This window comes from Herpailurus yagouaroundi, unplaced genomic scaffold (genome assembly GCF_014898765.1).
Source record: "Herpailurus yagouaroundi ecotype Mexico unplaced genomic scaffold, PumYag 29, whole genome shotgun sequence".
Lineage (NCBI taxonomy): Eukaryota > Metazoa > Chordata > Mammalia > Carnivora > Felidae > Herpailurus > Herpailurus yagouaroundi.
The window spans coordinates 96453289-96479861 of NW_024412377.1; the positions used below are offsets into that span (position 1 = coordinate 96453289).

Consider the following 26573-nt stretch of genomic DNA (forward strand, 5'->3'; position numbering starts at 1 on the left):
TGAAGTGGTTAAGAACATGAGCTCTGGAGTCAGAATTAGCTTTGAAACCTTCTCTTAGCTCTATGAACTTAAATTGCTTAGCTTTCCAAAGGTTCAGCTTCTTCATCTATAACACAAGGAAAATAACAGTACTCATAGAACTGTAATAAGGATTAAATGATATAATATATGTAAAGCATAGCAGCAATAGTATTACCTTTATAGTATTTAGTATATTTAGTATAGTATGTAGTATAGTACAGTATTGCCTATATAGCTTGGCATCATTATTATTATAACTGTACATTATCCTTTTTTTTTTAATTTTTTTTTAACGTTTATTTATTTTTGAGACAGAGAGAGACACAGCATGAACGGGGGAGGGGCAGAGAGAGGGGGAGACACAGAATCGGAAGCAGGCTCCAGGCTCTGAGCCATCAGCCCAGAGCCCGACGTGGGGCTCGAACTCGCGGACCGCGAGATCGTGACCTGAGCTGAAGTCGGATGCTTAACCGACTGAGCCACCCAGGCGCCCCTGTACATTATCTTTTTTTAGAGCACAAGGTGGAGTGGGAAAGAGAGAGGAAGAGAGAGAATCTTAAGCAGACTCCATGCCCAGTGCTAAGCCTGACTCAGAGCTTGATCTCATGACCCTGAGATCATGACCTGAGCTGAAATCAAGAGTAAGACACTTAACCAACTGAGCGACCCAGGCACCCCATAACTGTCCAATTTATGCAATAATGCAGTATAGTTACCTCCTGAAATAATGTATTATTTCAAAATTAACTTCCTTATAACTCTTAAAATTTAAGTAATATCAACTTTAAAAGAATGTTTTTATCACTAAAAAAAACTTCCCCCCAAACTTTTAAATATGTCTTTTCAAAGGTATTCATTTAGAACCTGTTTTACATAACTAAAATCCTTCATCATACTGTACACACTTTAAAACTGAAAAAAAAGTTGCTACATGTATACATATGTATGCATATGTATACATGTAAAATTTAATATATTTCAATACATAACTACACAGGGGAACTCTACTTCTCAGAATTCCTAACTTCATAACTATAAAAATGGCTTCCTGGGATATGAAGATGCCACTAGGGAAAGAAACAAATATAAGTTATCTTCATAAATCTCCACCTAGCATAAATCTAGGTAAATCTCACAATATACTTGCATTAAACTAAAGATCCCTTCATAAGCTTAACCCGAGTTTATACATTTAAACATTCTCAACGTCACTGCTTTACCTCAATAGTAAATATTCTGTCTTCTATTTGACTATTCATGTTCCCTTTTTAAAGTCAATAAGAATTAAGTAGTAATAATAATGTTATATAGCTTTTGAAGGTAAAGATATGGCCACAGTCTTTCATCCTTTTTTTTCATAATTTAGTATCCAAACCGAAATGAAACACCATACCAATTTTTAAAACAATTATCATAAATTAGAGGAGAAAATACGAAAATAACTAAAAAAGCATAATATACTGAACAAATATTATTCTATTTCAAAATTTATATCCTATTTTTAAATTCTACTTAACTATATTAGAGAAGCTCAAAATTTAAAAGAACCTTGTTCCCTTGTAAAATAAAGTGTTTTTTTTGTTACTATAAAGTTTTAAGTCATTCTCAAACTTACTTATTCAACCTGAAATTTTGTCATATATGTTTTTTCTTAAAGAAAGGTATATCTGTATAGGGACAATCAGATATACACAAATAAAATGTAATAATCAACAGAAACTAGATGAAATAATATATTAGTGAACACTACTATCATTTTGCCTTTCCTCATTCAGCACAGTATAATAGAAAAAATATCAGTTTCTGGGTCCATAGTTTGTGACTGTAATACAACTTGGATCAATAATATAATCTTCCTAAGACTTAGTTTCTTCACCTGTGAATCAAGGAAAATACTACATAAGTTTACCTGTCGAGGACTAAGGACACTGTATATAAAATTTATAGAGTGCTGACATAAAATAGATACTACATAAATAATAGTTATCAGTAGTAAGAAATAAGCTGATTTGCTTGTTCCATTGGATGGACCACCAAGAAAAGCACTCTACTGATCAATTAGCTTACAAGTTTCAGATAAAATTTAAAATCCTGTTAAGAGTGGATAGTATATCCTTACCCACGTAAGCATTAATCTTATAGTAAAGATAGTATTCTTCAAATATTTATGGTAATATAATCACACCTGAAAGCAAATTAAGACATTCTTAAATCTAGCAGGTCTTGCTACAAGTATTTTTTAAGGCTTTGGGACTGAACTAGTATTAAATCTATTTCCTTGTTACAGGTATAGAAATAGGATTATTAGCACAACAGGAGTGTAGAGTATAGGGTGAGAGACAGTGTAAGTGAAGAGAAGATGGGACTCTGTCATGGGGGGGAAGCTAGAAAATTAGAAACATGAAACAGAAGTAAAAATAAGGTTCTTCAAACTAGAATATACTAGTAAGAACCTTGGTATCCTAAAATAAAAGCAATACCTCTGCTCTGTTCTCAAGCATAGAGCATTAAACTGAGACTTTATTAGTATTTTATTTTAGTAAAACAAATTCATGCAGCACAGAGTTTAAGTGAGATTTGTGTAGAAGCATCTGTTCCACACACAGTAAGAGATTCTTTAAAGGATAAGTTTTAACTATTAGATGCTTTGTATGCTGAAAAATATACACAGCTCTTTCTACACGAAACCTAGGTCTTAACAATAAAGCTGGGACAATAAAATGAAACAGTAAACACCCAGTCATTATTTCTGACCTTTCAGCATAAGCTAAATAATCAATATTTTATGGAGGGAGAAAACCATTCAAGGATAAGACCCAAAAGTTCAAGTTACTTTTATTTCTATACTTTCTGATGCTTTCACTTTCACAATGTTTATGAAAGCATAGTGATCCCTAGCAATAACTGAAACACATTATAGTAGCTCTTTATAATACCAGAAATTAGTTTTCAAAATGAGGAAGATAAGATACCCAGATTCCAAACGATTCTTATAACGGTGTCTTTACCAGATGATCCACCACAACCTGGGAAGTCCTCACCACAGCAATCTCGATAACAGTGAACCTTTCATTATCCAGCACCTTGCATGTGTGCATTACAATAATAACATGTTCAAAAACAAGAACATCAGTTCTTCTCAATTATCAAAGGTTAAGTTATATTTAATTTAGATTCCATATCAAGGACTTATATTTTCTATGATACATATAAAATAAGCAAGTCCTTTGAAAAGTGATCACTCAAGCTAGATCTTTTTCAATTTGCCTATTTAGTAATTTTGGAAAACAGCTTTTGTAACTTCATAAAACTAAACAGGTAAAAATTACATGGTTTCAGAAGGCTGATTAAACATTCTAAACAGATAGTTTAAATATTATTTCCAAATACAACCAGGAATAAGGATGATTATGGAGGAAAACAGAAATGGTAGGACTATAAAACAAGGAAACAGAATTCTGGAAAAAAGGAACACAAAAAACTGGAAAAGAAACAAAAGTATATAGATTGTGAGTTATGTACATTACCTAGGTTTCTCTAAATTCAAACTGAGTATATACCAAACTTTTTCTAGTAGGCACCCTTCACCACTTTCATGTTTCCAATTAACTTCAGAAGGATTCTTAATATTATGCACTCAAGGAGTGTAAGTATCAGTGTTACTCCTTTTGGTGTATTAGTTGGTAAAATCAAGTGAAAGATACAATGATTATCCAATTGTTCAACTTAATTTTTCCCCTGCTTTCAAAGTATACGTAGATTGGGCTAAAAGACTTCTGAGTAAAGAAATACTATAAAACTATTTAAAATAGCACGAAGAAAACTGGAATGAGTCTAAATAGGCCTTGACCAATTGAATATATTTAATTCCTTTTAGTGATAATCATGAGCATCATGCAAATAATTCCACCATTAAGAAAAATGACCACACTGCCAATAACCAAATAAAATATGACAGTCTTCTGAAAAAGTATACGGAATATTTTTAATGTGCTAGTGGCCAATGCCTCAGCCTATATAGAAAATGTTATTATATACTTAGAAGGTAACTATCACACCTTTTACATTCACATTAATACTGCATATAATAGTTCCACATATATTTGTCATAATATGTATTAGAATAATTTATAAGAAACACTTACTGGGTAAATTTTTTGGATGGATGGAAGGATGGGTTCAGGTAGGGCTATAAAAAAAAAAGTTTAAAGCTTCTGTGATTCACATAATTCATTTCACAAAGCAATAATTTGTCAGCTACACCCCAGGTATGAGACTATAAGGGTTTCTGCTAGAATTCAACAGTTTCCATATATTTTGTGAATTAACTCTGATCCCTAGAAATTTAAATTCAAAATATATCTAAGTTGATAACTTCAGGTTAATAAACTATGTATATTTCTAGGTAAACAAATGTTCCTTGCATTTTTAGAAAAACAAGTCATCAATGGACACACATCATTTGGTCCAACATCAGACACACACACAAAATAAGCAAGACAAGGATTGTTCTACATATATTGAATGAACATTGTCAAGATGAATGTAGCTATCAAAAAAAATTTTTAAGTAAAGTCCAATGATACTGTATCATGAAAGAATAATAGCTATATCATAATTGTCCCTTTATGTTTAATTTCTTCTAATAAACAGTAATACCAAAACTGAGATAGTTTCAGGAGATCGATCTATTAAAAGAACTGAAAAAAAAAAAATCTTCAACTTCACTAATTTTTAAAAAGGAGGCTTCAGCAAAGTTTAGAAATATAAATCAGAAATATAAAGTTTAGAAATACAAATGTAAATATGCCACTTTGCCATAAAAAATTAAAATCTCATACAAAGGAATCATTATCTTTATGTTACTTTATTTTTTTGTCATTCTCCATTCTCCAATATCTTTACCAAAATCCAACCTCATTAAATGCATTAACAGCCATTTCACATCATCATAATATAAAGGAAATAACATGGAAAGCAAAGTACTTAATATTCACAATAAAAAAAACTGCAAAATACAATATCTTGAGTATAAGATACAAGTAATGTGTTTTCAAGATTTAATATTAAAGACCAAATATAATACCATAAAACAAACTGTGTATTTAAGAATTAGAAATACATTATATATAATTAAGTAAACTCAGTAACAATCATTATTTTTAATTTGCAGTTTAGCAAAAACCTTTTTATATGACTTCTGGAATACATTAATATCTAAATAATCAACTATTATTACCAACTTACGTGATCTCCAACTATGATTATAAATGTATAAATTTCTATCACATAATATTTAAATATCTCTTCTGTATCATGCTCCATTCCCAAGTTGAAATCGGAATAAAATAAAATTCCACGATAGTCTGGAATGTTCACCGTGTGTGACTGAGGGGAAAAACTCATTACTTACTGGAATCACTCTTAGGAAGTAAAAATATTTTTTCCCAGAGGCATTCAAATGCTCAAAATTCTAGAAGATCCTACAAATAAACTCAAGCCCCAGTTACTTTAATTCTAAACGTCTTTATATTCATGTAATAGTTTTTAATGACTGTCTAACAATTTTGCTGTAATATAGAAGTCAAATTGGTAAATCTTACTAGAAATTAGTTTACTTAATTAAAAACCTGAATTCCCTTCTCACTGAATACCCCTAGTAAATTAAAATTATAATTTAAAAAACAGTGAAGAAAGGTTATAAACATTTAGAAAAAAAATTTTATTTCATTCTAGAATCATAACCAGAATGTTAGAAGAGAAAAACAAACAGTAATTACTGGTTAGGGTCTTTCAATAGACAAAGCACCCTGAGAACTAAGCAATTTGAAAGTTTTGGGGAGCAGGGATATCACTCAGTAAATCCCTTGTCTAACAACCTTAAAGCTAGTCATTTGTGAAAATAAATAAAAGAAAGTGGAGTCAGGAAGCCCTGAAAGGGGTGCTCTCACACACTGCCACCATTCTCCATAAGAAGTATACTTTGCATTCCCCAATAGGAAGAAGCTTCCTTTACATACTCTAGTAGAAGGAAGAAAGAATTTTTCCTTGCTCAGCAACAGCCCAGGCAATGAGAATTCAGCAAAACAGCCCCTTCCAGCTTCCTCCCCTTCCTCGATAAAGGCAAGCCCCTCAATCTCCATTCTCTGGACTTGCCAATGGTTGGTTCACTACAGTTTGCTTGTTCTGAATTGCGATTCCTCTATTCCAGAATAAACTCACTGTACTGGTAAAAAACAAACAAACAAACAAACAAAAACCTAGCTCTTTTGTTTTTTAAGGTCAACACATTGCAGAGCAATTGGCGTACCGTGGCAGTTAACACTATCCTGATAGTAACATCAAAGTCTTGAATAGTTTTTCAAATGTTTATTTTACTCAAAGCAACATATATTCAGGGGCACCTGGGTGGCTCAGTTGGTTAAGCATCTGACTTCGGCTCAGGTCGTGATCTCACAGTTCATCAGTTCAAGCCCCATATTGGGCTATCTGCTGTCAGCGCAGAGCCTGCTTCACATCCTCTGTCCCGTCTCTCTCTACCCCTTCCCCTCTCGCTTGCTCGCTCGTTCTCTCTCTCAAAACTAAACATTTGGGAGGAAAAAAGCAACATACATTCAGGAAGGATCTAGCTGTAACAACTATTTTTACTTCAAAATTTTGGACTTCAATCTTTTAAATTTCTCAAAAGCAAAAAAAAAAACAAAAAAACAAACAAAACACCTTACTATTACAGTATCTGATCAATAGATAACACCTTCAGAACAGCTACTCTGTAAGATTTTACTTTGCCTACATTTCAGATGAGAGCTTTCTGGTCAGGCCTCCACAAATTTAAACATGGAAACATTCCACTCTGATTCATCAAAAATTCAACTAAAAAAAAGAGATCTTCAACAATAAACAACAATTTTGAAAATTCAAGGACAATTTTGTTTTTGAGAGAGCGTGTGCAATCTAAGAAGAGGAACAGGGGAGGAGAGAGAATCCCAAGTAGGCTCCATTCTCAGCGCACAGCTAGACATGCAGCTCAATCCCATGACCCCAGGATCATGACCTGAGCCAAAATCAAAAGTCAAACACTCAACTAACTGAGCCACCCAGGTGTCCCAAAAATTCAAGAGCAATTTTAGAATGCCTGAAACAGTTTTGTACCTGAAAACATGGTAAACATTCTATGAATATTCATTCAAATTATTATTTCTAACCAGGTAATACTTTTGCCTTTTTATTAATTATTATTATTAATCTTAGATGGCCATTAAAATCTCTTCTCATCGGCTTTTTCCCTTCACACTTTCATCAGTCACTTTTTCAAGCATATGTAGTCAATTACTAACTATTGAAATTCATTCTAGGAAATACTTTAATCTTTTTCAACCTTTCCACATACAGAAGACAAATTTCCTTTCTGTACTCATGGCAGAAAAGATATTAAAAAAGCCTTTAAGAAGTTAAATGAAACCTAAAAGTCCATCCAATCCAATTATCCGTGTTACAGATAAGAATATTAAGGCCAGAAAGGTGGAATAAACTGGCCAAAATTACAAACACTAGTTCACTGTGGCATGACTGGAACTGCTCAATACACTTTGCAGACTCCTGTTTGCCAAAAACGCAGCTATTTATTTCAATCTAATTTCAACACGGCTACTTATTTCAATCTAATTTATTCTAGTGAGAAGTAGTCAAAATTTGCCAAATAACAGTTACGCTTTTACTTTTATTATTCTTTTAGAGAGAGAGAGTGCGAGAGGGGAAGATGGGCAGAGGGAGAGAGAGCAAGTGAGAGTAAGAGAGCCAGAGAGTCAGAGAGAGAGACAGAGAGAGAGACAGAGAGAGAGACAGAGAGAGAGAGAGAGACAGAGAGAGAGAGAGAGAGAGAGAGAGAGGAGAGGAGAGAATCTTAAGCAGGTTCCACAGAGAGAGAGAGAGAGAGAGAGAGAGAGAGAGAGGAAGGAGAGGAGAGAATCTTAAACAGGTTCCACACTTAGTGCGGAGCCCGATCCGGGGCTCAATCCCAAGACCCTGGGATCATGACCTGAGCTGAAATCAAGAGTCACAGGCTCAACCAGCTGAGCCACCCAGGCACCTCAATACAGTTATACTTTAGCTGTGCATAGTGGATGTACTTTAACAAAGACCTAGAAACAGTGATGATAGTGCCATTAATTACAAATCATCTTAGTGAAGAGGACTTTGTCAAAAACAAAATAGGTTTAACAAAATGTAAACAGAATTTTAACATGATTTTTGAACAGTGGTAAAAAATTTCTGAACTTTCAACTTGCTTACCAAACTGCCTCAGTACATGTGTGATAAAAGTCCATTTTTCTAAAGAAGGCAATCAAAGTAAAGTATCTAATGTAACCCACAAAAATGGAGAGAAAGAGCACATATTATAGCTATTCATACATATTCAATACTGTAGTCAAATCTCATTTCTAAATCACAACTAGTGTCTATTCACTTTTTAGTTTTAGTTGTAATTTAAAATGTACATCTGACAAAATCTAAATAACCCCTGATATATTTCTGGCACATAACTTTTCAATATTTATATACATATGAATACATACACAAACTCAAATACAGATACAATTTTTAAAATAAAATTGATCCCATGTTGTATATGATACCATATCATGGATATTTTCTTTTACCATTAAATATCCTAAAAACATATTCTTAGCAGCTGAAAATATTATAATTAATTCAATCATTCTTCTATTCTTAAAAACTTAGATTATTTCCAATCCTCTATTATTTCTTTCACCCAAACTCCATGCCAACTCACAAGGAATAAAAACTTCTTTATCCAAAAAGAAAATCCTTTAATTCCTGTCTCAAGTGAAAAATAAAAAACATGATGAATGGTGCTTGAGCTTATTATTATAGGGCTTCTGAACATGCATGTGCCTCAAGATAATGGATCCACAATATAGCAGTAAAAGTTCTTTGAATACAAAAGAGTAATATGGAAAAACTGTCAAAAAACAAAACAAAACAAAACAAAACACAGCGAAACTTCCTTATAATGTTTTCTGGGGACTAACATTTCTAAAACATTTGTTCAAAGCAACAAATTAGAAAAATATGGCTATATGGGCCTTAGAAAGAACTTTTTAAAACAATACTGTTTGAAGACAGTGTCAACAGAAAAGACACCATAATGAAGTTTAACTGTGTTTCCATTTTAAAAATTGGGAAAAACCCATAATACTTACTTTGTAAATAGTGCAAAACCATCAATACAAGACTATAGCTGCTTAAAGTACCACGACTGGCATCATTTATCTCATGGTGACTTGCCCACTTCTTAATCACCAGTACTAACGGACGAACTCGATTTTCAACTGAAAGTAAAATGAAAACTTAAAAATGGTAAGAAAATATTACGGTTTCTCTGTAAGTTTGTATCATTTCCCAATTCCAAAAGAAAAAGCATTTTCTCCCTGTGTATTAAACACTGTGTTCACCATAAATGTGTCTTACTTTTAAAAGGTATCTTAGTCACCTTTTAAAAATTACCAATTACTAAAATTCATTTTATTGACCTGTAACCCTGGTAGCATATAATTTTAGTGTACAACATATTATACATATAATAAAATGAGACACTACACATTAAAATAATTAAAAAGATGTCAGTGTTTATTATAAACATATTTAAAAGGGAATAAAGGATAAAGAGAGAAGCTATAATTATTTGGAAATAAACAAAAAACTTACGGTATGCGTAAGTTCTGAGGAGGAATGTGTTTCTTATTCCAACAATATTGTTTACATTCAAGTCGAATTCCACACAACTATTAAAAACAAAGAAAAATACTTTACCTCAAGTGTTTTTGAACAAATTAAACTAACTCCCTAATAACTAAGTTAATATTCATCTACCCTATGATGTAAAAATAGCATGATCCCAAAGACCAAATACTTTAAAATGAGGCACTAACTTAGCAATAAGAATAAAGATATAGTCAGTATATTATTTTAATATGATTTACTGTATATTAAAAATATTAAACAGGATAACAGTTGTAAGATCCATAATGTACTTCTAAGGCTTTAATTATCCTTAATAAAACAAATTATAAAATTTTGCAATCCATTCCAGGTAAACAAAATTATATGACCAAAAACATTTCTGGTCAAGTTATTTCACTAAGTTATATATTCTCAACTAATTTGGAAGTAAAGCATTATTTGCTTTAAAACAATAGGAATAAAAAGCCAAATAAAGAACAGGTGAAAAAAAATAAAAGTAGTCTATACATTATATTCCCTCCAAAAAGGATAAGATATAAATAACATATAAATTATATTATACCAAGGTGAGCTACTGATAATCTGGAAGGACAATAGGGATACGTCTTTGAAAGCAAAGATATGGTGCAATTCACAATTTAAAAAATTGGGCAATAATGAAGGGATCTACAAAGAAAGGCAAAACTCAAAATAAAAGAAAGGATTAATGTAAATATACTATTAGGTCCAACAACTTATGCACACTGAGTTTTTCTATGAAAAGACTGCCTAATATAAAAACTTAACAAAATTCCTTTTTATAAACTTTTAATTATAATATTTGAAATTTACCAATGCAGATTTCCTTTTTTAGGGAAAGGAAATCTTATAATCTTTCAATTAACCATGCATATTGACAAAAATGGATAGTAGTATCAACACTTAAGATATATATATATTTGCCTTTGGGAAACTTATGGCAGCAAGAGAGTTACGTTCTTTAACTGCATCTGTGCAAGGCTAACACTAAAACCACTGTGCATTTCCTCTATATACCTCAACAGAGAGGAAGAAACAGGCAACAACCAGTTTGCAGTTAAAAACTTTTCCAAAAGTATGATTCAGCGCTTTAAAAATATCCACAGTATTTGCTTCAGATTTTACTTCTGGAAATATTAAACCAATCCTTTATATGGAAAAAATTTAATGTACAAAATGCTTATTCTAACAGGGGAATAACTAAGTTAATACAATATATTCATTGAATGAAAAACTACTGTAAAGCCATTAAAAATCAAGCCAGAGGGGCGCCTGGGTGGCACAGTCGGTTAAGCGTCCGACTTCAGCTCAGGTCACGATCTCGCGGTCCGTGGGTTCGAGCCCCGCGTCGGGCTCTGGGCTGATGGCTCGGAGCCTGGAGCCTGCTTCCGATTCTGTGTCTCCCTCTCTCTCTGCCCCTCCCCCGTTCATGCTCTGTCTCTCTCTGTCTCAAAAATAAATAAAACGTTAAAAAAAAAAAATTAAAAAAAAAAAATCAAGCCAGAAAAAATTCACTGATATAAGCAAATATCCATGATATACATGGTCAGGTAAAAAAGTATAATCTCAATTTTAATTTTAAAAATTCTTATGCATTCACATGCATAGAAGAGGGACTGAAAGTTTTACACCAAAATGTTAACATTGGTTATCTTTGGATATTAGAAGCCATTTTTTTTAATGGTCTGTATAGAGAAGAAATATAAAATGGTGTTTATAAAGAACATTTAACAATGAAAAAAAGTTTGTATAATAATCTTAAATAGGAAAAAAAAATGCGCCCAACACAGGAGCACCCAAATATTTAAAGCAGTTAATAACAAACATAAAGTAAATAATCAATATTAATACAATAAAAGTAGAGGACTTTAACACCCCACTTACATCAATGGACAGATCATTCAAATAGAAAATCAACAAGGAAACAGTGGCTTTGACTGACACATTTGGACCAGATGGATTTAACAGATATATTCAGAACATTCTATCCTAAAATACCAGAATACACATTCGTTTCAAGTACACATGGAACATTCTCCGGAAGAAATCACACAGTAGGCCACAAAACAAGTCTCGACAAATTTAAAATGATGGAAGTCATTCCATGCATCATTTCTGACCATAATGCTATGAAGCTAGAAATTAACCACAAGAAAAAATCTGGAAATAGCACAAATACATGTAAGTTAAACAACATGCTACTAAAACAATGAATGGATCAACCAAGAAATCAAAGAGGAAATCAAAAAAACACAGAGACAAATGAAAATGAAAACACAATGACCAAAAATCTTGGGAAGCAGCAAAAGTGGTTGCAAGGGCAAAGTTTAGAGCAACATGGACCTACCTCAAGAAGAAAAATCTCAAACAACCTAACTTTATACATAAAAGAGTTACAAGAAGAACAAACAAAACCCAAAACCAAAAGAAGAAAGGAAATAATATAGACTAGAACAGTAATAAACGAAATAAAAACTGAAAAAAGTACAGAACAGATCAGTGAAACCAGGAGCTGGTTCTTTTAAAAGATCAACAAAAGTGATGAACTGTTAGCTAGTGTCATCCAAAGAAAGAAAAAACAGAGGGAGAAACAGAGAGTATTCAAATAAACAAAATCACCAAATGAAAGAAGAGAAATAACCAACAACATAGAAATATCACAAAGGATTGTAGGAGAATATTATGAAAAATTATATGCCAACAAATTGGAAAACCTAAAAGAAATGGATAAATTCCCAGAAACATATAACCTCCCAAAATTGAATCAAGAAGAAATAGAAAATTTGAACAGACCCATTACAAGCAATGAAATTGAATCAGTAATCAAAAAACTCCCAACAAGTAAAGTCCAGTACCAGAAGGCTTCACAGGCAAATTCTACCAAACACTCAAAGAAGAGTTAATAACTATTTTTCTCAAACTATTCCAAAAAATAGAAGAGAGGGAAGGCTTCCAAATTCATTCTGAGACTTGCATTGTACCCTCATAGTAAAACCAGATAAAGACACTACAAAAAAGAGAACTATAGGCCAGTATCTCTGATGAACATAGATGTAAAAATCCTCAACAAAATATTAGCAAGCTGAATCCAGTAATACATTAAAAAAAAATCATTCACCACAATCAAGCGAGATTTATTCCTGGGATGCAAGGGTGGGGTCCAATATTTGCATATCAATCGACATGATATATCATATCCATAACATTAAGAATAAAAGCCATATAATCATTTCAATAGATGCAGAAAAGGGGGTGCCTAGTCACTCGGCTGAGCATCCGACTCTTGATTTTAGTTCAGTTCATGATCCCAGGATCATGGGATCAAGCCCCACACTGCGCTCTGTGCTAAACCTGTAGCCTGTTTAAAATTCTCTCCCCTTCCCACTCCCTCTCTCTCCCCCTCTCCCTCCCTCTGCTCCTCTCCCTACCTTATGCTCTCTCACTCTCTAAAATAAAATAAAATAAAATAAAATAAAATAAAATAAAATAATAGTGTAGAAAAAGCATTAGACAAAGTACAACATGCATGATAAATCCCTCAACGAAGTAGGTTTGGAGTGAACATACCTCACCGTAATTAAGGTCGTATATGAAATATCCACAGCTAATACCATACTCAAAGGTGAAAAACTGAGAGCTTTCCCCCTAAGATCAGGAACAAAACAAGGATGTCCACTCTCACCACCTTTTTTTTTTAATGTTTTATTATTTATTTTTGAGACTGAGAGAGACAGAGCACAAGCAGGGGAGGGGCAGAGAGAGAGAGAGACACAGAATCCAAAGGAGACTCCAGGCTCTGACGTGTCAGCACAGAGCCCAACACGAGGCTTGAACTCACGAGCCACAAGATCATGACCTGAGCCAAAGTCGAACGCTTAACCAACTGAGCCACCCAGGCGCCCCCACTCTCACCACTTTTATTCAACATAGTATAGGAAGCCAAAGCTACACCAGTCAGACAAGAAAAAGGAATAAGAGGCATCCAAATTGGTAAGGAAAAAGTAAAACTTTCATTATTTTTATGTAGATGACATGATACTATATAGAGAAAACCCTAAAGACTCCATCAAAAAACTACTGGAACTGATAAATGAATTCAGTAAGGTTGCAGGATACAAAATCAATATACAGAAATCCACTGTATTTCTATTCACTAATAATGAAGCAATAGGAAGAAATTTAAAAAGCAATCACATTTACAACGGCACCAAAAAGAAAAAATGTTTAGGAATAAACTTAACCAAAGAGTTCAAAAACTTGTACTCTAAAAACTATAAAACATGATGAAAGAAATTGAAGACAACACAGACAAATGTAAAGACATTCCATGCTCATGGACTAGAAGAACAAATATTTTTAAAATGTTCACACTACCCAAAACAATCTATCTACAGATTTAATGAAATCCCTATCAAAGTATAATCAGTGGGGTGCCTGGGTGGCTCAGTCGGCTGACTGTCCAACTCTTGATTTCAGCTCAGGTCATGATCTCACGGTTTGTGGAACTGAGTCAAGCTCTGCATTGGAAGCATGGAGGCTGCTTGGGATTCTCTCCCTCTCTCTCTCTCTCTCTCTCTCTCTCTGGCCCTCTCTCTCTCTCTCTCAAAATAAACTAAAAAAACAAAACAAAACAAACACAACAGCATTTTTCACAGAACTAGAACAAATAATCCTAAAATCTGTATAAAACTACAAAAGACCTCAAATACCCAAACATTCTCAAAAAAGAAAAACAAAGCTGGAGGTATCATAATTCCAGATTGCAAGTTACACTACGAAGCTCTAGTTACCAATACAGTATGGTACCGGCACAAAATACACACATACATCAATGGAATAGGACAGAGTTCCCAGAAACAAACCCAGGATTATATGGTCAACTGAACTTCAACAAAAGAGGCAAGAATATGCAATGAAATAAAGACAGTCTCTTCAACAAATGGTAGTGGGAAAACTGAACAGCTACATGCAAAAGAATGAAACTGGACCTCTTTCTTACACCATATACAAAAATAAACTCAAAATGGATTAAAGACCTAAACGTGAGACCTGAAACCATAAAAATCCTAGAAGAGAGCACAGGCAGTACTTTCTCAGAAATCTGGCATAGCAACATTTTTCTACATGTGTAGACAAAGATGCTCAGTATCACTCATCTTCAGGGAAATGCAAATCAAAACCACACCAGTCAGAACGGCTAAAATAAAAAACAAGAAATAATAAGTGTTGGCAAGGATGTGGAGGAAAAAAAAAACCTCTTGTGTCCTGCTAGTAGGAATGCAAACTAGTGTAGTCACTGTGGAAAACAGTATAAACATTCTTCAAAAAATAAAAATAGGATTAACATATAATCCAGTCATTGCACTACTGCATATTTACCCAAATCACACAAAAACACTAATTTGAAAGGAAATATGCACCTCTATGATAACTGCAGCATTATTTACAATAGGCAAGTTATGGAAGCAGCCCAAATATCCATCAAAGACAAAGATACACAAATAAATGTCCATCAATGGAGAAAGATGTGATATATATAAACATATGCACACACGCACACAAGTGGAATATTATTCTTCCACAAAAATGAATGAAATCTTACCATTTGCAACAACATGGATAGCGCTAGAGTATAATGCTAAGTGAATTAAGTCAGTCAGAGAAAGACAAATACCATATGATTTCACTAATGTGGAATTAAAAAAATATATAAATAAACAAAGAGAAAAAAAAAGAGAGATAAACCAAAAAACAGACTCTTAACTATAGAGAACAAACAGATGGTTACCAGAGAGGAGATAGGTAGGGGGATGACTGAAATAGGTGATGGGGATTAAAGAAGGTGAAGGGGATTAAATAGGTGAAGGGGATTATTACGATGAGCACTGAGTAATGTATAGAATTGTTGAATCACTATATTGTATACCTGAAAGTAATATAACTGCATGTTAAAAACACTGTAATTAAAATTTAAACATAAAAAAAAAAATACAACCATGGGTTTTACTTTTTTTTTTTATTTATTTGTTTTGAGAGAGGGGGTAGGAGTACGAGTTGGGGAGGGACAGAGAGGGAGAGGGAAAGAATCCAAAGCAGGCTTCTCACTGTTAGCACAGAGCCCAATGCAGGGCTCAAACTCATGAACCGTGAGATCATCCTGAGCTAAAATCAAGAGTTAGATGCTTAATGGACTGAGCCACCCAGGGGCCCCACAACCATGTATTTTAAAAAATAATTACAATAAGCTAATAATTTTATTTGTGTTTAGTTTATCTCCCATAAAGTGTTTTAGAAAACTCTACCATTGGGGCGCCTGGGTGGCTCAGTCGGTTAAGTGTCTGACTTCAGCAGAAGTCACGATCTCGCGGTTTCTGAGTTTGAGCCATGTGTCGTCGGGCTCAGTGTTGACAGCTGACCCTGGAGCCTCCTTCAGATTCTGTGTCTCCCTCTCTCTCTGCCCCTCCCTGACTCACACTCTGTCTCTCTCTCCTTCAAAAATAAACATACATCAAAAAAAATTTTTTTAAAAGAAAACTACCATTAGTTATTTGAAAAAAATTCAAATACTTATAGATTGGACGGATATTTAAATGAATGGAGGAGAAGGTTTGAACCAGGCATATATCTAAGGATTTGTTTAAAATATATATATTCAGTCAATTCTAATCATTTGCAGTATTTATTTTCTATAAAGTCAATGAAAACAGTGGAAACAAAGGATTAGGTTCCCACAAGCTTTCAGTCAAAACATTTTCATCAACTGATTAATACATAACTTTGTTTTGTTTTTTTAATATTTTTTTTAATGTTTATTTATTTTTGACAGAGAGAGAGAGCACGAGCTGGGGAGGGACAGAGAGAGACACACACACACAGAATCCGAAGCAGGCTCCAGGCTCTGAGCTGTCAGCACAGAGCCCAACGCAGGACTCAAATTCACAAACCACAAGATCATGGCCTGAGCTGAACTCAGACACTTAACCGACTGAGCCACCCAGGCGCCCCTGCATAACTTTGTTTTATGTGTTTCCATTTAAAGACACCCCATTCACTGATAATGAACTCATGGCCAAACACACTGTAACTCATGCATGAACAAAGCATATCAAATACAAGTTTTTTCTCCATGAGGCACATCACAGCTTTGTACACAGAAACAATACATAGTAACTCAGCACTATGCTTGGGGGCCATTTAAAAGAGCCAAGTCACCTATATAAAGCAACAAAATACAAAAAACATGGAAATGGACTCTGCAAAAAATAATTGTTTATACATAAGAGAAGAAACAGGAAGGCAGAATGTCACACTATTTAATCTCAGTTAGTGATTCAGAATTTTCTCCACTTTGCAAATGTCTACAAATGACTATGAAAGTGCTAGAAATATTAATTTGGGGGGTTACAAAATAAAAATCATCATGTAGGCAAATTCATAAATAAAGAATCCATGAATAATAAGGATCACTTATGTATATATATTTACACTTTACACTTACATTTATGTAAACCATTTCAGTATTTTATAAAACTGGGCTAGAAAACCTAATTTATCACAATCTTATCTATTTTTAGGGAACAACAAATTTTTTTTAACCAATAGAACAGTCAACACCTATTTACATTTTATATTCAGATATTGTATAAAAGATTCCAATCCCAATGCCCATAAGAAATTCAGAACCCAGGCTGGTAGAGTGTACAGATAGATATAATTATAACAACTCCCTTGATATAAACATACATCAAATCTCATCAATTAAGATATGTTCTAAAGAGTATATTACATTTCCAAAAGGCAAGAGATAATTTAAAAATGTGAAATGCAAATATATATATTCTTTAAAATGGATAGTTTTAAACACTCGAAATACCAAGCAAAATAACTAAGCACAGTTAAGCATAAAGAATTGCTCAGACTATTCTAAAAAATCATCTCCAAGACAAATCAAGGAAGTTTTAAAAACTGATGAAGATAAGCTATTATGTTGTAGCATACACTTAACTATCTACATCAAAAGAATATGTAAAAATGATCTAAAATAACTGAAAAAGGAAAATTCAATAATCACTTACCTGACTTTATCCCTGAACTTCACAATTGGCACTTTTGCTCGAATCAACTGAGGTCTCTCTATGTAGCCAGCTGAAGGACAAAATATGAACATCTGTAAATATTTCTCAAATTCATAGTGTTCCAATGTATATTTTTAAAAAGTGGTTTCTTACTAAGCTAAAACAGTTTATGAAAACACAGTCTTTTAAGATGCAAAGAAAGGACATTATCAAATTCTTCTAAGACTGAAAATTCCAATACCATTTAGAGGGTTTTATATTAAAATTCAGAAATGTGGTCTAATATCTAATAATACTTATAAAGAAATTCATCAGAGCATTATAAGCAGGAAAAATATCTAGGCTGGCAGGAGCATAGCTCATTTCTGTTATAGCATAAGGCAGAATCTTATAGCAGCCATAAATATCATATTTACAAAGAGTCTCAAATGTGGAAATGCCTGCAACATGATACATGGGATAGTGATACATTTAAATAAATATGATCCCTAAGAGGAAGAATACATGTATACATATTTTTTACTCCATTAAGCACAAAAATATTTTTTGAAAATAATACATGTTCATTATAGAAAATTAGGAAAATACAGAAATATGTAAAAAAGAAACTGCCAACTCTTCCCAAAGGAGCAGTTTCCTAATGTTATAAAGAAAAACATAATACCAGACTTAAAAAATTTTCCCGTTATAATGCTTTTACCACCAAAATCATAAAATATGTCAAGCTTCAAACAGAATTTGTAGGCAGGAATTCAATGAGGCTTAATGAAAAATAAGAGTTAAAAGTTTCAAGTTCCAGGTACAGGTTGTGACACCAAAAAACAAACTACACTCCTCAGGCAAATTACTGAATCCACTCATCACCATTCTCCTTAACTATGAAAAATAACAACCAAAAATACCTTTGAATTAAATGATCTCTAAGGTTCCCTCCATTTTTAGTATTTGACGTTAATAATAGCTATTAAAAATCTACTTAAGGTATGAATTACTCCTTTATTTTACAGATGTGAAAACTTAAGTCCACTAAAATAAGTCACTTGATTTCTACCCAACAACAGATATAACTTGCTCATGGGCAGTAACAGGTCACTTGACTTTGAATTTGCCAGTTCAAAGCCTGACACATAAGTACTATCTGGCTGAATAAATGAACACATCTCTTTCCAACATCACGTGGCGAGTGTGACTTCAACAATCCACAATATTCTGTGGAAGTTTAAAATAAATTATGATGGCTTAACACATGTGGATTAAATCTGCTTACATAGGTTATTCAAAGAATAAAATCTTATAATACAGTGGCCTAAGTCAATAATTTGCTTTCTGTTGGAATAATTCACTTGGGCTTCATGTTCAGTGATATTTTAAAAATGTGATTTCATAAATTCCATGTCACTGTGAAACAAATGAAATTCTCACTCCCTCACATGAATACCCATAAGACTTTATCTGTATCACTCTCTTGGCTTTTCACAGATACTATACACTACAGCTATTCATTTAATGCTGTAGCTTCCCTAACAGCCTATAATCTTTTGAGAAAAAGAAATGAAGCTTATATACATTTGAATTCCCCAGTGCATGTAGTGGGATTATCTCAATAAAGAATTGTTCTCTTTTTAATCAAGTTAAAAAAAAATTCATTTGGGAAAAAAGGATCCACATTATGCCTATCCTGACCAGAAAATAAACAATTCTTATCAGAAAACAAAGTAAGAGACATATTAAGACATATTAAATAGTTATGTCAGATGACATATGAACTTGAGGCATATGAGACTTACAAAGTCTGGTACAGAAGTGTTTATGGACTAAGGTGAGTATATGCCGTGCTTCAGTCTTCTGATTGACCTGAAAAAAACACTGAAAAGTTAAAAATAAAGTGTTTTTTCACTATCTTCTAAATTCAATGTTTTATTTTCTTAATGTTTCTCAACAAAGAGAAAAAGCATACTTTTCTTTCAAGTTACTTTTCAATATACACTAAATTATGTTATAGAAAATGTCAACTTTTATGCTTTCACATCAACATTCCTAAATCAATTCCTAATTATAAACTTAAAGCAAAATTAAAAAAAAAATCAAAATTCTTATGTCATTTTCTTACTTTAGTAAAAATGCACATAAAGTAATCCTCTCCTAGAAAAACAAACAGAATTTTAATTTTCTGTAACATGTTTTATTTCCCTATCTACATTTGAGCTGCTTTAAGGACAAGTTCTGACAACACAACACAAACATATGAACAAGACGGAGGATTGGTGTGATATGGCTGAAAAGAGTCTAACTGCATGAGAGATTTAATTAAAACTCTAGTATTCTTCACTATGTTTATTATTTCTGAGGGTTTTTTTTTTTCCTTTATATGATTGCAAAGCATAGAAAAGTGTCAGAGTTTCTTTCCTGGAATAAATCTCTTTCTGATTTGCAGTAATTATAAGCCAATTTTATTAGTGAAATAATAAAATAAAAATATATATTACCATTCAGTAGGTATTTTTGTATTTTTAAAGAGGCAGAATATAATAAAGCACATTAAAATTATACTGAAATTAATCTTGGGTAATTCAGAAAAGACTTCAGCATATTAAAGAGACTGCCTCAAGTCAGCTTAGTGAACACCGGTTACTGTTGTATTAAGGACACACAAGAGTATCAGTTAACAGGAAACTCAAACAAACATAATACTAAATAACAAAATTTGGTTGCTAAACAAAAATAAAAAGAAACAAGCCAAAATATTTAAAAAATATTTTAAATGTCAGTGAAATCCCTTTTTGTATTCACAAAATAAGAACTCCAAACCCCGTAGCATTTTCAAGGGGGGAGAAAAGATTAAAAGAAGAATCATTGATAATTTAAATGGAAAGGAAGTACAGTAAAACTCTGGGTTGCAAACATAATTCATTCTAAAAACATGCTTGTAATCCAAAGCACTTGTATGTCAAAGCGAATTTCAAGAACCATTGGCTCGTTTGTGATCACGTGACATTTGGTGTCACATACTACAAGTATTGCAAGACCTCACTAGTTAATCAAGTTAAAATTTATTAGAAATGTTTGTTCATCAGGGCACCTGGGTGGCTCGGTCAGTTAAGTGTCCAACTTTGGCTCAGGTCATGATCTCACAGCTTGTGAGTTTGAGCCTCGCGTCGGGCTCTGTACTGACAGCTCAGAGTCTGGAGCCCACTTTGGATTCTGCGTCTCCCTCTCTCTCTCTCCCCTCATTCACTCATGCTGTGTCTCTATCTCAAAAATAAATAAACATTAAAAAAAAATTTTTTTAAATAAATGTTTGTTCATCTTGCAGAACACTCGCAGAACAAGTTACTCACAATCCAAGGTTTTACTATATCAAGATAATACTGACACATTCTCTTCATGTCTGTTGCATCTTGGCAACATATCCAATCCAAGCAAACAGAGGTAGAGCTCTTTAAAAACACAGTGAAGCCATCTCACTTTAACAACTTAAAAATAAATTAATGCTAAAATCCCCATTACGCTTATGTGTGCGTGTGCATATGCCTTAAAAGAGAAAGAAGCATTTCCTGGGTTTTCCTGAATTACTATGAACAGCAAATCCAAAGAACCAATTAAAACAAGTTTTTTTCTTCAATGATTTTTATATGAAATTTAACACTTGAAATAAATGTTTCATTACTTACTGGTTCCTCTTTAACAACTAGGCATAAATCACCATCACTGCTCCGAGTACCAAATCCATTTAAAGAGGACCCAACCAAAAAAAGTCTGCTTTCTAGAGAAATAGAACAGATTATAAAGTATTATTTAAAATTTTAAATAGGAACATATATATGTAAAGGGCATGCAAAATAGGAAAACATACGTGGAAATAAGAGCTGAATTTCTCTCTGCAGCTGTGTTCGACACAGTTCTTTCTTCTTTAAATCACTTACTTGCTGCTGACATGCTTCAAATAACTCCAGTATCTGCTGACTCAACTTGAATCCACCACAACAAAAAGTAAAAATTTTGTTCAGAAACGTAAACGTAATTACCATACTAAGAAGTGTAAAACAACACTACCAACGGTATCTTTAAAATGAATACATATGATCTCCATACACTTTCCAAAACTACTGTCACTCAAGTAATGATAGTTACTTAGTAAATAAAATAGTTACAAACTTTTCCCAAGTAAAGTATCATTGGTTAATCACAAAAAAGTACAACTGGTCACAGATAATTCTTAAAGAATATAATCCACGGGACAGCAAACTATAATCTTTGGTTGCGGCCTGTTTTGGGAAGGCACATGAGCAAAGAATAGTTTTTACATTTTTAAAGGGTTATATAAACAAACAGATAAATAAAAATACACAACAGAAACATGTGAGTGGCAAAGTATAAGACATTTACTGTCTGTCCCTTTAAAAAACAACTTTTGGGGGCGCCTGGGTGGCACAGTCGGTTGGGCGTCCGACTTCAGCCGGGTCACGATCTCACGGTCCGTGAGTTCGAGCCCCGCGTCGGGCTCCGGGCTGATGGCTCGGAGCCTGGAGCCTGTTTCCGATTCTGTGTCTTCCTCTCTCTCTGCCCCTCCCCCGTTCATGCTCTGTCTCTCTCTGTCCCAAAAATAAATAAAAAACGTTGGAAAAAAAATTAAAAAATAAATAAATAAATAAATAAATAAATAAAAAACAAGTTTTGCCCAACCCCTGATATTTATACCACCAATAACAAACACTAACAAACTTTAGAAGCCCCTGGTTGTCTTTTTTCATGCAAACCACCCTTATTCCCCATTCTTACAATACTGGCCTGAACCCTGTCTTTTTGTTGCCATCTACAGTTAGATCTTCTTGTTTATCTACCTATTTGATTCACACTTCCCCCTTCAACCCAACTCTTGCCATCATCACAGGTAATTTCCTCATCTACAATGCGCTACGTATCACAACTTACTCCCACCATTTCTGAACTTTCTTACTCCAACATTTTTTCCCAGCTTTACAATCCCACAGCCATAACATGGTCTTTACAATAAAACAGAATTTCTCTAGCTCTGAAATTTAATAGACCTGGATTCCACTGAATCCTTTCTTTTCTCCGAGCTCATCAACACCTGAATGGTGTGATTTCCTTCCCTACCCAGTCTATACCCCAGAGTGCATCCCTTGAACCACTCTTTTATCATGCCTTAACATTATTCTCCTGTGTAGCTCTGACTCCTGTCCTGCAAAATGCTAATCTTAGGTCTAAACAAACAACCACCTTCTAAGCTCTTACATCTCAGTTGCTAACATGAAGCTGAAAAAAATATTTAAATCACAAAATTGGCATCTTTCAAATTTATATTTTAAGGTCTAGCCCAGGGTTGGTCCTTACCATCACTAAGACACCCATGCCTCTGGTTAGATTTTGCTCTCATTTTACACCATCACCATTTTAAATCTTTACTACTTTCCTCAAGTCCCCTATACTTACTTCATTTTCTTTAGCAAATAACTTTACATAAAGTTTACTACGCAAATTGAAAATACCAGATGTGACATTCCTCAGTTTCCTAACTGCAACCTTTTGCAAACTAACATATCTAAATAAAATAAAATCTCATCTCCTTCCCTCTTCTGTCAGACAAACTGTTCTCTTCCCCTATTCAAAGTTCATCCCTCTACCAATACTTTGGTATCCAAGCCTTCTGGTCACTCCAGAGCACAAATATTTCCATCTGTTTTTCATCTTTCTCTTGCATTTTCAGCCTCTCCTTCTCTAGGCCTTCCTCAGAGTCCAGGCACAAGTCCACCCATCATTTAAAATGTTTTCTTAAAATGAACAAAACAAAAAAAGGAAATAGATTCAAATATACAGAGAACAAAATGGTAGTTGTCAGAAGGAGAAGGTGAGGGAATAGGCAAAATAAGTGAAGGGGATTAAGAGGTACAAAGTTTCAGGGGTGCCTGGGTGGCTCAATCGATTAAGCGTCCAACTTCGGCTCAGGTCATAATCTCACGGTTTGTGGGTTTCAGCCCTGCATCAGGCTCTGTGCTGACAGCTCAGAACCTGGAGCCTACTTTGGATTGTGTGGCTCCCTCCTCTCTGCCGTTCCCCTGCGCGCGCGCGCGCACACACACACACACACACACACACACACACGCACTCTCTCTCTCTCAAAAATAAACATTAAGATACAACATTTAATAAAAAAAAGAGGTACAAACTTTCAGTTATAAAATAAACAAGTTACAGAAATGAAAGGTACAGCACAGGAAATATTGTCAGTAGTATTACAATAATTGTGTATGGTGACAGTAATTATACTTATTGTGGTGAGCATTTCCTAATATATACAATTGTCAAATCACTATGTTGTACACCTAAAATTAATATAATATCAGCTATCCTTCAACTAGAAATAAGTTTTTTAATTAAAATAAAAGAAATCTTTAAGTAGACTGAGAAAAGAGTGAATAAACAAAACATTTCCTTTTATCATGTTTAGATTACACATTTTAAGAAGACAGGCAGTCTGGGCAACCTGGCAATGAAAGAGACATAATTTTTTAATATCACTTTGATAATATTAACATCCTTAACATTAATATTTTAATACTTTTTAATAACCTTCCCTCCAAAAAGATAAAGCAACTAGGAGAATTAAATAAACAGATCAAACCAAACCAAATCAAAATACAACATGGTGAACAAATACAATACAATGACTATGTATTACTCATGGACCCCAAAATATGAGCAGAGGGGACCAAATACCAATAGTACCAAGACCTACATGGTATCAGAAATAAGAAAAAAAAAAGGGAAAAAAAATTTTTGGACAGTCCCAAAGCCAGACCATCCAGAAATCAAACTGCCCATAGGTACTACTTCCTGCTCCCTTCCTCAAATTAAGGAATCCAATTGAGAGTGCAACAGCAATCAAAACTGGGGGAGAGTTTCACAGGCTATATGCAAGATTCCACAGATAAATGTAAGAGGATCAGAAATATCAGAAATCTCAAAAAAAAAAAAAAAGTGAAAGCTCCTTTCTAAAACAAAGCAAGAAACTGAAAGGAGGAGAAATCTAAAATAAACAGTAAAGAGCCATTAGAGGCAAAGAAAAGACAGTGTAGCATTACAATGATTCTGACTCCACGGGGACATTTGACAATGCCTAGCAACATTTTTAGTTACCATAACTGGGGGGAAGAGACGTGCCATTGGTTCATCACTGGTATCTAATAGATAGAGGCCAGAATGCCACTAAACATCTTACCCTGAATAGGTTGATCCCTCATAGCAAAGGTCATCTAACTCAAAAATGCCAATATTGCAGAGGGTGAAAAATCCTACTCTATATAAAAGGAGAAAAGGGGCGCCTGGGTGGCGCAGTCGGTTAAGCGTCTGACTTCAGCCAGGTCACGATCTCGCGGTCCGGGAGTTCGAGCCCCGCGTCGGGCTCTGGGCTGATGGCTCAGAGCCTGGAGCCTGTTTCCGATTCTGTGTCTCCCTCTCTCTCTGCCCCTCCCCCGTTCATGCTCTGTCTCTCTCTGTCCCAAAAATAAATAAATGTTGAAAAAAAAAATTAAAAAAAAAAAAAAGGAGAGAAAAGGTCTCAGAAAATATATTTCTTAAATACTACATAACAACAGAAGACAAGTCCTAAAGCCATAAACCCAGGAAAGCTAGCCTGCCCAACCCTCATAAAAATGGTACAGGAAAAGATCCCTCAGTTGTATTTGTATTTGTTAAATACAAATTAACAGAAAACTGGAATCTCAGAAAGGGAGGAGGTGCGAATGAGAGGCAAGAAAAAACATTTGAAGAAATGATGCCTAAAGAGGATTCTGGTCAATTCCCATACAAAGTTTTAATAAGAAAACAGAAGAGAGTAACACTCCTACAGATAATAAAGCACACCACAAAGACATGTCCACAAGATTAATGGAATTTTTAACATAATATATCAAGCCAAGGCATTTTTTCTCATGTTTGAAGTTTCTAAGGTTACTAGTATAATACTATACTAGTATATATATTAGTACTAACAAAAAACAATCGGAAATCTGCATTTAAAAAACATCAATAACAGCAAAAAACAAGAAATATTTACAAATATACTTACCAAAAGATATATAAAACTTGTACATTTAAATTACCAAATATTGATGTAAGAAATTAAAAGCCTAAACAAATGGAGAGCTATACCATGCCCATGGATCAAGTAACTACTAGTAAGACGTTAATTCTCCTGAAATTAATCTATACAGTCAGTACAATCAAAAGAAAAGAAAAGATGGGAGGCCAGGTGGCTCAGTTGGGTGAGTGTCTGACTTCAGCTCAGGTCATGATCTCATGGTTTGTGGATTCAAGCCCTGCATCGGGGCCTGGAGCCTGCTTTGGGTGACTCTCTCTCTGTCCCTCCTCTGTTGACACCCTCTGTCTCTCTCTCTCAAAATAAGTAAATAAACATTAAAAAAGGGGGTGGGGGGTGGGGCACCTGGGTGGCTCAGTCGGTTAAGTGTCCAACTTCGGCTCAGTTCATGATCTCCCAGCCAGTGAGTTCCAGCCTCGCATCAGGCTCTGTGCTGACAGCTCAGACCCTGGAGCCTGCTTCAGAGTCTGTGTCCTTCTCTCTGCCCTTCCCCTGCTCATATTCTCTCTCTGTCACTCAAAAGTAAATAAGAAAGAAAGAAAGAAAGAAAGAAAGAAAGAAAGAAAGAAAGAAAG

At 34.0% G+C, this 26573-nt stretch overlaps 1 protein-coding gene across 2 annotated transcripts in view; it reads right to left on the minus strand.

Annotated features, from left to right (window-relative positions):
• TENT2 (terminal nucleotidyltransferase 2) overlaps positions 1 to 26573 on the minus strand; it is a 73144-nt gene that overhangs the window by 23914 nt on the left and 22657 nt on the right. Inside the window, exons 5-11 of one of the 2 annotated variants that reach the window (XM_040449891.1) lie at positions 21733 to 21847; positions 21551 to 21642; positions 19667 to 19733; positions 17880 to 17949; positions 9751 to 9827; positions 9246 to 9374; positions 4167 to 4210 (exon numbers count right to left, since the gene is read on the minus strand). In XM_040449891.1, coding sequence (XP_040305825.1) covers positions 4167 to 4210; positions 9246 to 9374; positions 9751 to 9827; positions 17880 to 17949; positions 19667 to 19733; positions 21551 to 21642; positions 21733 to 21847 — 594 coding nt within the window. Of the gene's footprint in view, positions 1 to 4166; positions 4211 to 9245; positions 9375 to 9750; positions 9828 to 17879; positions 17950 to 19666; positions 19746 to 21550; positions 21643 to 21732; positions 21848 to 26573 lie in introns of both variants that reach the window. The other variant, XM_040449883.1, reaches the window with a different exon arrangement.